Source organism: Mustela nivalis (genome assembly GCF_964662115.1).
Source record: "Mustela nivalis genome assembly, chromosome: X".
NCBI classification, from domain to species: Eukaryota; Metazoa; Chordata; class Mammalia; order Carnivora; family Mustelidae; genus Mustela; species Mustela nivalis.
In genome coordinates this window covers 5,773,401-5,788,370 of record NC_139040.1, presented here as the reverse complement: position 1 = coordinate 5,788,370, position 14,970 = coordinate 5,773,401, and the positions used below count along the sequence as shown (strand labels likewise).

The 14,970-nt window shown below is 36.6% G+C and overlaps 1 protein-coding gene across 17 annotated transcripts in view; it reads left to right on the top strand.

The window, feature by feature from the left end:
* FMR1 (fragile X messenger ribonucleoprotein 1) overlaps positions 1-13,856 on the top strand; it is a 38,549-nt gene extending 24,693 nt beyond the window's left edge. Inside the window, exons 10-17 of one of the 17 annotated variants that reach the window (XM_082717296.1) lie at positions 177-286; positions 1,180-1,314; positions 1,825-1,887; positions 4,150-4,236; positions 6,752-6,947; positions 8,566-8,673; positions 9,152-9,234; positions 11,384-13,856. In XM_082717296.1, the coding sequence (XP_082573422.1) occupies positions 177-286; positions 1,180-1,314; positions 1,825-1,887; positions 4,150-4,236; positions 6,752-6,947; positions 8,566-8,673; positions 9,152-9,234; positions 11,384-11,545 (944 nt within the window). In that variant the 3' untranslated portion in view covers positions 11,546-13,856. Of the gene's footprint in view, positions 1-176; positions 287-1,179; positions 1,315-1,824; positions 1,888-4,149; positions 4,237-6,751; positions 6,948-7,668; positions 8,346-8,490; positions 8,674-9,151; positions 9,235-11,383 lie in introns of those variants that run through there. The other 16 variants (XM_082717294.1, XM_082717284.1, XM_082717297.1 and 13 more) reach the window with 16 other exon arrangements.
* The last annotated feature ends 1,114 nt before the right edge of the window (positions 13,857-14,970 follow it).

The window sequence follows — 14,970 nt, the reverse complement described above, 5'->3', positions numbered from 1 at the left end:
TTAAACAGTGACAGACAACCTAATAAACAGAAAGCCTGTTTAACTCTTGTCTTTTTGAAAAGAGTTTCTGTTTTGGTTTTGAAATCTTACGTTTTATGTGATAGTTTGCAGTGGGGTACGCTTACTGGTTTGAGATAAATGTTTTTAAAACCAAACATGAATTACTCATTTCTTAGGCAAAGTAATAGGAAAAAATGGAAAACTGATTCAGGAAATTGTGGACAAGTCAGGAGTTGTGAGGGTGAGAATTGAAGCCGAAAATGAGAAAAGTGTTCCACAAGAAGAGGTATGTGATAGTGCATGTGTTTCTGGTTTGTCTGATAAAAGTTTCTTACTGTTTTTTTTCAACATGTTAATTTAGAGGCCTCTGTAGTATGGTATGCACATGCTAGGAATATAAAAATTCTGATAGTCATGCTAGTCATTGTTGTAGCCGGGTAGTGACTTGGGACTAGTCACTTGAATGCCTTCAAATCTTTCTCAGGCTTTAAAATGGATGGCCATAAATTCTAAAAAGAGTATAAGGCACTTTTCAAATATAACTTTGATGTTGCTGACAGAGACCAAGTTGGGACACTAATCAGGTCTTCTGGCTTTTATCCTTTGTCTTTTTTAGTTTGTGTGTATGTGTGTTTATTTTCTGTTCTTTACGTTTTTATCTGGGCATAGTAATCTCTTCCCAGTCATTAAATTTTATAACCCTCACTTTCATCTTCATGAATATATGGTTTTTGGTAGCAACCTTTAAAGAATTTATGTGGGTTGGGGGAGGTAAGGGTGTGCTCTTCTGTACAATGATATTGTTTAAAATAAAATCCCCCCAAATTCATATTATTCAGTGCAAAAAAATCCATATGAAGCCCGTGGGTTTTCAGTGGCACCTGACTCTTCAGCTGGTCATTGCTACTGGGAAGCGGTACCTTGCCTACCAGATAAAGGTCAAATTTTGCCATATTTTCACATATTATCTAGTCTTTCCTTTTGTGAAAGGTTCTTTTAGCTGATGTTTGATGTTTTGGGGAGTTTACTGCATAATATTTGCATTCTCTAATTATTTATTTCTGCCAAAAATGTTTACAATAATTTGTATTCTTATGTGATCATTGATATAAAAATGGGGCTAAATACAGTCTTGTAAATTGGTTCTCTTTTCCCTTTTGTGTTTTGTTTTTTACCAAGGAAATCATGCCACCAAATTCCCTACCTTCCAGTAACTCAAGGGTTGGACCTACTCCCCCAGAAGAAAAAAAACATATAGATATAAAGGAAAACAGTACTCATTTTTCTCAACCTAACAGTACAAAAGTCCAGAGGGTAAGAAATATTTATCACTTTGAATTATATTAAAAGGAATTTCTTTGACCCAGATGTCACAGTTGGTGTTTTGGGTGTTTTCTCTGGTTAGGCTTATAGACTACTCATGTGTTTTGTTTTGTTTTTAAATCTGATTGCCATCTTATGAGAGGTTACAAACCAAAGTGATACCTACTTCTCAGTTTATTCACAGTGACAAATATGATGGTATAAACATAAAATATGGGGTTACAATTAATGATCACATTTTTTTCTTTTGAGGGTGGTCTTTCATTTTTTCATGCTGTTTCTTGAAATTTTGCAGGTTGTGGTAGCTCAAAATGTACCTTCTGTTAGATACATTTAGTTACTACTTAGAATCATATTTTAGAAACTGGTTTTCAATATTTGAACTAACCTAACTATTTAGAAATGGGTTTAGAAGTCCTACAGTGAAAGTCCTGCGTTCAGGCTTCTGTGTATCATTTGTTATAGTTAATGACATCACTTGCATTCCTTATACTGCTTTAGGTGTTAGTGGTTTCATCAATTGTAGCAGGGGAATCCCAGAAACCTGAACTCAAGGCTTGGCAGGTAGGAAAACATTCCTTGAAAAATACATTTTAATTTTATATTTTAATGTTTATTCCCCTTGTTAAGAAAGACTACAAATGATCAGCAGGGTTGGGGGATGGTGGAGGAGTGTTTTGGGGTATGTTTATCCATTGCCCTGGGGAGAAAGCTCAAGTTCCTTCCTGTTGCTTATCAGGCCTTTCTTTGATGCTCACCTGTCCAGTGTCACCTCTTCTCATTCCCTTCCTTTGCCTTCCAGAGTGGCTTGAGCCATACTGAAGTACTTAGGGTTCTCTGAACACTATTGCCTCTGTATGCATATGTATCCTTCACCAGAGTGCTCTTTACCCTCCAACTTCCCAATTTGCTTTGACCTTACTCCTTGTGCAGCTTTCCTTGTGTACTTGCCACAGGTCTCCTCCCCCTGAGTGGCCCAAGGGCCTTTCCCCCTTCTGTGTTCCAGTGTGCTCATCCCTCTCAGTAGCACTTCCTATGTAGACATTCACTTGTTAATCTGTTCGGCCACAACATGAGTTCCTTGAGGGTGCAGGGCCCCCTACCTGGCCCATGAGAACTATTTATGGGAAAAATGTCATGGCTCACCAGAGACTAAAAGCAAGAACTGCCATTTTATAAAGAGAAATAGAACCACAAGTGGCTGGGATATTCCTCTCTGCCTTTCTCCTTGCCTCCATATTGAAGGCCGCTGTTGTGCTCTTGGCCCTTCTTCATTGGACTATTCTAGTCCCCTAGTGATGTGCTCAAATTAGAGTGGCACTTGGTACGACCACAGTTTGGACGTGGGGAAGAAGAAAATGTTTTAAAACTATTTGCTCCAAAGTGATCAGACTAAACCTGTGACACAGGATTTTAAAGTTTATTTTGGACATACGTGATCTAGAGGGAAGAGTGTAACATTTCATCATATGACATTTTGGGAAATGATAAGGTTTAACTGCTTTGTAACAACATCAGTTGGGGAGAAAACAGTCAGAAATGTTTTTGAGAAAAGGAGATCGGATGCATAGGCCTGATCATAGTTCATATGATCCATAGTTCATATATTATTCAGTGCAAAAAAATCCATACGAGGCCCGTGGCTTTTCAGTGGCACCTGACTCTTCAGCTGGTCATTGCTACTGGGAAGCGGTGCCTTGCCTACCAGATAAAGGTCATTTTACAAGCATTAATTCCTAATCGTTCAGGTTTGTTTTTTTTTTCTCCCACATCAACAGCCATGTTAATGTGGAAGGGAAAAGAAAGAAAAAACTATTCCAGCCCCACATACATTTAAGCAGCCCAGCAGTAACCACACCTATCAGATGAATGCTCTTTTTATATAAAAGAGGTGATGCTTGCTCAAGAGACAGCTTCTTGATTTTTCACATCTAGAAACTTCGGCTAGAAAATTACGTCCTCATCAAAGCCACCATATGGTCATCTGTGGTCACGTGTGTGAATATCAATAACCATGTGTATTTCTCCAGTAGTAAAATATTAAAGTATTCTCGATTTTGAATGTCCTAATTGCCAGCTATAAATTTGCACAACACCTTCGCTTCTTTAGAACTTTGTTTTTCCTCATTTGTACTGATGGACTAGAAGTACAAATTTTTTTTGTATACTCCTTTTTGAAAATCTGTCTCTATATTAAAGTAGTACCATAGAGAAAAGATCAAACTTTCCTTATGATTCAGCCTTTTACAATTTTTAGAGTACATTATTGAAATGTTCAGTTTTGTGCTCATGGATCTGCCTCTTACCCTCAATACCCTGCACAGAATAATTAGTGCAGGGGATTTACCCTAATTCTTCTTGTTTGTGTTTTGTTTGTACTCTCTTGACTTGGTTAGCAAAATGGATTTAGTTTTACTTTTGTGCCCTGGTATTTGACTTTGAATTTCTCTGTAAAGAATTTGATCCAGATAAAACCTGTAGTGTATGAATTAGAGTACCTTAAAGTATTCGTTTTGTTTATGCATCTCATGTCAGAGCTTGTATAATTTTGAATTACATAATTTGTGATTTTTGCCAACATTTAAGTGTAGCATTTAAAACATAATAATCTGGTACACTCAAGGGGTTGCTGTATTGATGTGTCGTTATTCACAATAGATGTGTATAATATGCCAACTTTTGTTTCCATGTATTGATTTATATTTTCAACAAACATTTGTGTACCTACTGTTTGTCAGGCCCTGTGCTAGGGATTTAGTTATTATTTGCATTTTTGTCAGATTAATCCATTATTTTATAGGATTATTGTTGCCATTTATTTTTCAGGGTATGGTACCATTTGTTTTTGTGGGAACAAAGGACAGCATTGCTAATGCCACTGTTCTTCTGGATTATCACCTGAACTATTTAAAGGTGAGAGCAAGAAGAACTTTAACTTCTAATCCTTTTGTACTAAAATATAAAAACTCCACAGTCAGTCTTTTCAGCAGTGAAGTTTCATTCTAGCCTGTATATTATAATGAATGACCTCTAAAAGGTAATAGAGCAAATATTCACTTTGTTTTGCTTATTATATTCCTTTTGAAAACTCAAGTCCATTTTCTATCATTATAAATTTAAGGAGCAATATCCCAGTTCTCAATAAATCCCCCTATTTCCCATTATTTTTCTGTCAAACCCTTAACTCTCAATGTAGGTACTCTTGTACATAGCCTTTTCATCCAGTTGATACTTTCTAGCCTCTCAGTTTTTTCCAGGCCAGATTTTGTCTGTTAACACTTGCCTTTGTTTGTCCCTTTGATGTTATTTATTAAGGAAATCCCAGTGTTTCATGAAGTCTTCTGTTTAAATGTTTATCCTTTGTATTTTTCTCTATACTCTGTTATACAAAATATAAATAACTCGTGTCTTGTAGATGCTCTTTTTAGTTAGTATTTGTACAGTTATACTTTCTCTAGATTGCAAACTGGAAATCAGGAACTGGGAAGCTACGAGGTATAGTGGAAAGAGCACTGGATTGGCTTCTAGTCTCTCTCCTACCATGAACTAGCTTATGTGACTTTAGGCAAGTCACTTCTCCCTATACTGGATGCTTTTAAAAATTTCTTTTAGCCAAGATATTGTATAAGCCAATGAAATAAAATCTTACCCATGTCACTTTTATAATTTCTTTTTTATATCCATATGCATCAAAATTACAAGTGACTAGTACTAAATAGGATTTTAAAAATAATCTAGCTTTCTGTTTTATTTATGATCCTGTCTTAAGAATGTTTTTGCTGATTTCTTGAAAGAAAGAAACAAATTGGATGCAATTAAGGGGGAAAATGTACAGTAGTTAGGCATTTCATTCATCTTATGGTGGTCAGTTAATAATTGAAAATGGGAAGGTTTCATCCAGCAAGGTTTGCATGGGTAGGATACCCCGTTAGTTTGCTTATTTATTTTTGTTTTAAACTGTGTATTTTATTTGTAATCTGTTCTGTGTGTGTGTGTATGTGTTGGTTTTTTTTTTTTTTCATATTCTTAGCTTAAATAATTACGATGACCTGGAGAGTTAGGGTTGCATTGTAATCAATCCCTTGTTCTTTTGACTAATGTTCTTTTTAAGATCTTTTTATTTATTCTTCACAATTGAATATCTTTTTTGGTTATCAGCAGCTGTCCCATTGCCATTCTTTTCATCACCAGATCCTCCCTTGATTGGGCCTGGCATTTCTCACCAAAAGGTGACTGCTTTGCCCCAGTGGGATAACCTGGACTACTATTCTGTTTCGCAAGATAACACCCATTCCATGAGTTATAACTATACTCGTGGAGTAAACTACTCACTCTCTCGTTGCTCAAGTCCTTTGTAAAACAGAAATTCTGGTTCAGAGCACAGATTAAATGTATCTGCCCTTTATTTTCCAGAAGCTTCCACAACCAAGATTTTAAGAACTTGGCTTAACAGGGGCTTATCCAGTGACTGTCCATGTCAGCAGTCCCTATGATGGCCACTGCTTTACTCAGACACCCAGTACTATTAGAGTTATGGATACAGTTCCCTATTAGCCAGAAAAGGAGATCTTTAATGGGTAGATTGGAAGGACAGGGGTTAGAATTGAGGCTTCATCTTGATTTGACAGAACCCAACATATCAAACGTATCAGAAGCACTATGTGTAAGGGTCTCTCAGTTGACCCAGGTGTATATTTTGATCAACATTAATACTGTTCATTGTATTTGTTCTAGCATAGTTGTAGTCTTTAAGAGGTTTCAAGGCATGATGTTAAGATCTAGCTTTTTTGGTTAGCTCTTAAATAGTTGTATCCCCCCTTCCCTGAGATATAAGGAATAGGAGCATTTTCAGTTCCCTGAAAATAATTTTTCCTTAATGGTGTAATCATATCCAAAGACCTACCATAATATATGTTCTTTGAAAGCAGAAGATGGCCCACACTCAGTGCTTCATAAATTAAGATACTAGCTGGCAAATATATTTTGATTAAGATTATTTACAGTGTGTGATTTTTTTCAGTTTAGCTCGATAAACCTTAAATGTCATTTACCTACATTTTGGAGTTGCTTTATTCAATATCCTATCATCAAGAAGTCCCCCAACTAGCATATCTGTGCCTTAGCAGATTCTATTGAATAATAGTGCCAAATCAAACAACTTTAAATTCTATTCAGTAGAATTTTAATGCTGAGTATTTTTGTTATATCTCTAATTATGGACATCAATAATCTGTTATCTATCTATAGTAATTTTTCTTTTTAAGGACACCATTCAATTTCCTGATAATTTTGTGTAATAGTGTTTACTATAAATTTAGAACTGAAATTGAAATATTTCCAGTATATTTTTTATCTGATGAAAAGGAGAAAGGTATTATTAAGTAAAATGTCAAATTATTTTTACTGTTATCTTGTATATTTTAAATAGGAAGTAGACCAGTTGCGTTTGGAGAGATTACAAATTGATGAGCAGTTGCGACAGATTGGAGCTAGTTCTAGACCACCACCAAATCGTACAGATAAGGAAAAAGGCTATGTGACTGATGATGGTCAAGGAATGGGTCGAGGTAGTAGACCTTACAGAAATAGGGGGCACGGCAGACGCGGTCCTGGATATACTTCAGGTACAAACTAAGCATTTTACTCAGTAACTTTATCTGTTCCTAGACTTAATAGCTGCTAATCTCTAATATTCATTAGAACCCCATTATAACGGTTTCTCACTACATGGTTTCCGAGTCACAGTGGGTCAAATTGTGCTGTAAGAGACATACAGAGTTAAAACCTGATGATAACACTTAGAGTTTACAGGGCAGGTGTGAGTTCTGTCCACGTTCTGACTTGGGGATAAATCTGCTTAAGCCCTTGTGTGTTGATGACTTTCTTAAGGCCTTTCCTGATTTTATTACTGTATAGCCAAAATTATTTTCATTTGTGTACTGTGGCTCATTTTTTGTCAGGCATGTGCTGGTCATACTTGCTGGATGGACTGTGTAAATCAGGGCTCTGCATCCTATGGCTCATAAGGTGATTTTGAGTGTCATGGCCAAAGTCAGCCCTAGGCACAGTCAAGAAGTAGGCAAAGTTTCTCTTTGCCTTCCCAGCTCTTCTGTCAGTGCTTCTTTCTTCTCTCCCAGTACCTTCCACTGAACACTGTCCCCACCTGCCAGTGCCTACTGTCTTTCTTGCTCAACTGTGTATCTACTATGTAACTTGCTAATGGTGGTATAAGGTATAATCCATCTCACAAATATTTGCATTTCAAAAAGGAACTCTTTAAGATGGAAAAGCCTTCAAGATCCACAGGAAAGAAGCTATAATGGTGAAGCTATAATTGGTCATTAGCTCCAACAGAGGAAGAGAGAGAGGTAGTAGAGTTGATATTCTGGAGTGGGGGAGACAGACACCTACTCCTAAGGCAAACCTTAAACCTAACCCCTAACCCCTCTCCCAACAGTCTGTCCTTTTTGCTGTTGAAGTCCCACCTCACCATGGAGCTCTTTTCTCCCACTTCCATCTCCCCTACATCATTAATCTACCCCCTCATGCATAATGAGCTTATTTTAATAACTCCCTTATTAATGATAAATTATTTCAGTGGGAGAGGGAGGGAAGGTTGTGGACCAAGCATCAGGCAAGCATATCCCCTTTCAGCTAAGTTCAATCCCGGATCCCACAGAAGACCCTTCCCTGAGAGAGTTACCATGTTGGCCTTCGCCACCCTCTCAGAGGTGACCAAAATGTATGCATTCCCCGCTGTCCCTGGGCCAAACCTTGTTAAAAGGAACTCTCTTTATAGAGGTTTATTTATCAAGGTATTGCATTTAACTGTTGTAGACAACTCTTCCTCCAGAGAGCGCAGATGTTTAAAGGAGCACAGCTGTTTAATGATGTGGCATACTCAGGTTTGAACTTAGATGGCTAATAAAATACCTTTTTTTTTATGAGAACCAAAAACATTTAAAACCAAAATTACCTCAAATATTGTGAAACCCTTCATTTTGAATTTAAGATAATTTGTTTTACAAAATGGAAGGTGATGATACTCTTTGGGTTTATAAATTGGGAAGAGTATTGGATTACCCCTGAAACGTCTCTGGAAGCTTCTGTTAACCTAACTTTTTTTTTTAAGTCGGACAACGGTATATAACTTTTAACTCTCGATAGGAACTAATTCTGAAGCATCAAATGCTTCTGAAACAGAATCTGACCACAGAGACGAACTCAGTGATTGGTCATTAGCTCCAACAGAGGAAGAGAGGGAGAACTTTCTACGCAGAGGAGACGGACGACGACGTGGCGGTGGAGGAAGAGGACAAGGAGGAAGAGGACGTGGAGGTGGCTTCAAAGGTACAGAGGTGTTCATTTCTTAATAATTAAAGGTGAATTTTAACAACCAAAGTTCCGTGAAAAATCTTGGTGATTCAAGGATATATTACTTAAAACCCCATTTTTCCTGTTTTCTATTGGTCAGCAGAGGAAGGGCTCAGCAGTAGTCAACGGAACGTCAGCTTTCCCATGGTTTGTGTAGAACGTAAAAATAAACACCGATAACTAGTTCGGCTTCTTTGGGGATTCTGCACATAACGTGAGCATTAGCTCAGGTTGACCTGTGACATAGTTGATGCAGAATTGTAACGCCTTTGAAATATTTTGTGCTTCTTGGTTACATGCTAGATTTCTAAGCATTATGTAACTGGAATCACTAGATTGTTGATTATGTTTTAGATTCTGTGGTCTAAATAAATTGAGAGTGTAGGAATAAAGAATTTCTAATAAGCACATCAGAATCAGTTAACTGTTGAACCTTTTAAAATTGACCCTGTAGGAAACGACGATCACTCCCGAACAGATAATCGCCCACGTAATCCAAGAGAGGCTAAAGGAAGAACAGCAGATGGATCCCTCCAGGTAAACTGGTGCCTATTTACATCTAAATTATTTGAATTACTGTAGTTTGAGACTTACAAGTTTATTTTACTTGATTTTTAAACATGTTGAAAAGTTGCAGAATTGATACATATGACATGTTTTCCTTTCAGCATTATAATTGTGGGCAGTCTTAGTTCTTCATGACAAATATACCAAGAGAATTTCTCTAGAGACTATGCAGTCTTAAGCATTTGTGAAGACTTTGACAGTCTATTAGGACTTGAATACCACATTGGGGGTTCCCTGCAGTTTCCGCAAGGAAAGGGACATCCTGGAATGTACTGGGACACCTGAGTAACCCTGTGGATTCCTCTTCCCCTGAGTTGCAGGGATAGGGTGGAAAGGAAGGAAAAGGAGGGCTCTGTCTCATAGGTAGTAATTATGGTAGACAGGGCTGCTGGTGCTCTCAGCTAGTACGCGCGAATCAGCCAGCTGTTGGTTTATAACCAGCCTCTATTCTGAGATCCCTTTTCAGTTGGTCATCACCTATGCTGAATCCATTGTTAACTTTAAAATTACTCCTGAGCATGTCAGACACCATTGCTAAGTGCTTTCTGTGTGTGTGTGTTACCTTATTTACTCTTTCAGCAGCCCCCTGAGGTAAGTAGTTTTATTTTTTATTCTTTAGGTGAGTAAACTGAAGCTTTTAGAAAGATTCAGTCCTTTGTCCACAGTCACATAATGATCATATGGTGGAATGATATTTGAACTCTGGTATATGATCCCCAGAACCCGTATTCTCCTCTGCTTCTTAAATTCTTAATCCTTAATCCAAGTAGTTAGGGTTCCTTATTGACTGTGGATTGGTTTAAGACCAACATTCAAGATTAGTGAGATGCTTTTCAAGAGCACAAATTTCCTGACAGAATATTCCATGGGATTCCTAGCAGTTGTAAGTAGGTGTTAACTGTTGGCAGGTTCTTAAGGAATAGAAAAGACCTTAGATCTAGGTAAAGAGATGAGGAAATGATGTACGTACATGTGTTTTGCAGAGATAGAAGGCCTTTATCTGCTGGCCTTTTACGTCTCTGCTTAAAGTGACATGTTCCAGGAATTTGGCAGTCAGATCATATTGGTTAAAAGGGTGCATATTCATAATTGTATTTATAATTAAAATGGGACAGCGAATAAAAAGGTTTGTGTTTTCCATGTAGGAGAATAGATCCAAGTCAAAGCACTAAGCCTTTGATGGCCAAACATCTAGAATGCACACTGAGACCCAGCACTTGAACACACTTTTAAATTAGAGCAATCCATTTTGATATCTGTGTAGCATTTGTATTTCAAGCAGATCAATAGTTGTAGTTGTTTTAAGCCCATTGGTCAATATTATCTTCTTTTATACAGCATCTGGGATTGTTAGCATTGTTTTAAGTGTTCTGTGTTGGCACTTAAACTATTTCGTAAATCTTAGGATACTATTTTCTGAACTGCATTCATCTTTACACATGTCTTGGCATTCCAGTCCTTTCACACATTAGTGTTGTCGAATTTCCCTGTACCATTATTATTCTTCAGAGTTCAAGTCTTATGATTATCTGACTTGCCTTACTGAAAATACAAGCTATAAGAAAGCAAGGCTCAAATTTTTCTACTGTAAGACAGTGAGAGCCTCAGTATAGAGAGGTTAATCTTACCTATGATAGATAAGTAAACTAAAGGCTAGTTACTTAATAAGCAAGTTGAGTTCTTATCCTGGTAAAGGGGAATAGGAAGGCATCAATCTGGGTCCCTTGTGTGTTTCACAGTCTTTAATAACCCATTCTTTTGAACTCCTAGTATTATAGTTACATATTATCTCGTAATTAGCAGTAGTAATTAATTTTAACTATTTTGTTTCTCACTATTGTATTCTGCTTAGAAGAAGACACGGTAGGATTGTGAGTTTTTATCTAAGTTTGGACGCAGTGAGATGACCAGTGTGTTCCAGTTAAAGAAGAGTGTTTTTAAAATCATAAAATAAATAAAAAATCCTTCCTAACTTTAATTTCTTGCACTTCCTCTATTCTCACTCCCGTTTCCCCTTTTACCATGTGGAACTTACACTTAGGCTTAAATTTCTTGTCAGGCCAGTTACAGATTACAATAGGATATGGTCTGTGTATATAACAACTATAACTTGTTTTAGATCAGAGTTGACTGCAATAATGAAAGGAGTGTCCACACTAAAACATTACAGAATACCTCCAGTGAAGGTAATCGGCTGCGCACGGGTAAAGATCGTAACCAGAAGAAGGAAAAGCCAGACAACGTGGATGGTCAGCAACCACTTGTGAACGGAGTACCCTAAACTGCATAATTCTGAAGTTATATTTCCTAAACCATTTCCATAACTCTTATTCCATATTAGAAAACTTTGTTAGGCCAAAGACAAATAGTAGGCAAGATGGCACAGGGCATGAAATGAATACAAATTCTGTTATGAATTTTATTTTTTTGGTATTGGCCATAAGCAACAATTTTCAAATTTGCACAAAAAGATACGTTGAAATTTTGAAACATTGCTTTTAAGTATACATTAGCACTTCAGGGCAGGATTTTAGTTTGGTTTATTTTTTAAAGTACTGAGCAGTGATATTTTTTGTTAATTTGGACCTTTTTCCTGCATCGGGTGATAACTTGCCGGTATATTTCAGTTTTTCTCAATAAATAGCATTTTTAGTAATCATATTACAGTTCTGTTTTCAGTCTCCTATAGAAGTCCATGAAATACTATGTCATTTCATGTCCTGTGTCAGTTTATGTTTGGTCCACTTTTCCAGTATTTTAGTGGACCCTGAGATGTGTGTGATGTGACGTTTGTCATTTTCATTAGCAAAAAAAAAAAAAAAAAAAAGTTGTATGATCTGTGCCTTTTTTATATCTTGGCAGGTAGGAATATTATATTTGGATGCAGAGTTCAGGGAAGATAAGTTGGAAACACTAAATGTTAAAGATGTAGCAAACCCTGTCAAACATTAGTACTTTATAGAAGAATGCATGCTTTCCATATTTTTTTCCTTACAGAAACATCAGGTTAGGCAGTATAAAGAATAGAACTTGTTTTTGTTTTTGTTTTGTTGCACTGAAGTTTGACAAATAGTGTTATTGAGAGGGATGTGTAATTTTTCTGTATAGACAGGAGAAGAAATAACTATCTTTTCATTTGAGAGAGGCTAAAATAAAATGTTTTCAGCTAGGAATAAATCTTCCTGGTCGAAAGTTAGTAGGATATGCCTGCTCTTTGGCCTGATGACCAATTTTAACTTAGAGCCTTTTTTTTTTTAATTTTGTCCTCCCCAAGTTTTGTGAAGTTTTTCATATTTTAATTTCAAGGTTATTTGGGGGAGATAGAAAGGTCATTTTCATGTGTGCATAATAATCCTGTGAAGTACAGGTACTTTGTCTAAAATAAACATTGGAAGCAGGTTAAATGTAAGCCTTGAAATATGAGCTCTAATGTATAAGTGGAATTGGAAAGCAGACTAGAATTGGTTAACAAATACTTCTTTTCTTTAGTTTTTTTTTCTTTTGTTTTTTGATGTGTTGGGTTTTGGTTCTGTTTTTGAGTCTTTTTTATGAATGAAATTTACTGAGGAAAAATATGTGAAGGACCTTCACTCTTCAGATATTATATTTTTCTTAAAAAATAACTCCAAGTAGGGGTACCACTGAGTCTGTACAGAGCCGTGTGAACCGAAGTTCTGCCTCTGATGTATTTTGTGAGTTTGTTTCTTTGAATTTTCATTTTACAGTTACTTTTCCTTGCATACAAATAAGCATATAAAAATGGCAACAAACTGCACATGATTTCAAGAATATTAAAAAGTCTTTTAAAAGTATTGCCAAACATTAATGTTGATTTTTAGTTATTTATTCTGGGAATGTATAGTATTTGAAAACAGAAATTGGTACCTTGCACACATCATCTGTAAGCTGTTTGGTTTAAAATACTGTAGATAATTAACCAAGGTAGAATGACCTTGTAATGTAACTGCTCTTGGGCAATATTCTCTGTACATATTAGCGACAACAGATTGGATTTTATGTTGACATTTGTTTGGTTATAGTGCAATATATTTTGTATGCAAGCAGTTTCAATAAAGTTTGATCTTCCTCTGCTAAATTGATGTTGATGCAATCCTTACAAATGATTGCTTTTAAAATTTTAAGATAGGAAAAGAAATCTATAGAAAGTGTTCTGTTACAAAATGTAACTGTTATCACTGGAAGTTTCACATGTCTTAGGAAGTTAGCTGTTATCTACCAACTTTCAAGAACTTGATCTTGTTTAATAAGGTGGAAAAAAAATCAACAAAATGGTACAAAAGCACATTGTGCCATTACAATATGCACTAAGTCTCTTTTTTTACAAAGGCTGAATTCAGCAAGGCGCTAACTTGCTTAAATGTGAATTACTAACTTCTAAAACTGTAATTTGATTCACATGTTTTCAAATGGAGTTGGAGTTGATTCGTATTACAATATTTGTGTGCTAAACGTGTATGTTTTTCAGTTCTAAGTCATGTTTTTAAAATCTTATTAAAGTTTCAAAAATCTGAAGATTGTTTATCTAGATGTAAATTTTTATTAAAAAGTTGCACTTATGAAAAAGCAAAAAATTAGTCTGACAGATGTTTGCTCCTGGTCTTAAATTTCTAAATATAACAAATATTAGCAGTATTGGGGGGGGTTATTTATCATTCAAAGCATATATGCCTTGCAAATAATGTTTTACGTGCCCTTAAAAGGCAAAAACATAACCACTAGAAAATGCTTCTCCGTATTCCCAGTCATAATATTTCAACACGTTAATTACATAAGGTGCCACCAAACCATATTGAACACACACTCCTGTCTGTGCACACATAAATAAACCCTGCTATTTGAAAATACTAAATGTGTCTGTGTAGTTTACAAAAGAAAACCATAGGACGCCTGGGTGGCTCAGTGGGTTAAGCCTCTGCCTTCAGCTCAGGTCATGATCCCAGGGTCTTGGCATCGAGCCCCGTGCCGGGTTCTCTGTTCAGCAGGGAGCCTGCTTCCTCCTCTCTCTTCCTGCCTGCCTCTCTGCCTACTTGTGATCTGTCTGTCAAATAAATAAATAAAATCTTAAAAAAAAAAGAAAACCATAATAAAACAAATGATGGGTTTGTAGGTAGAAGGTGCCTGAAATGGCTGTTGTCACTTCAAGGAACTCGGGCACAGCTGAGATAAAAGGTTAAAAGTGGAGAGGAGAGCGAGTCAAAGTTCTCTGTGTTAGCATCCAAAATAATTTAAGGATGCAGGACAGTCTCTTCTATATTGATGGCCTGCCTCTCCCCTCCCCCGTTCCCCCTCTGAAAACTCCATCTTCGTTTTCTGACTTTCTGCTACCTTGTTCTGCCTTCTGCCTCATTCTGGACTCTTCCAGGGCCAGAAGAGCTGAGCACAGTCCATTAGATGTGATAGGTTAAAACCAATTTACGAGTAATTTGGTTGGGTTTTCCTGGTTTCACAGTGGTCTTCAGTGCTACATATGAAAAGCCTGTTGGCAACATCCACCTTGACACTCCATTTGGCTTACTCAGATGCCTTTCTCCCATCTGATCATGATCTTAGAGCTCCTAGTGCTTAGGACTAGTGTCTTTTAGAGTCAATATACGGATTTGATCCCTGTTGAGTCCATTTGTTTCGTGGCCATAAATAGCATCTTTCCTTCATGACCTTCTGATGCCTCAGATAACCAGTTATTCT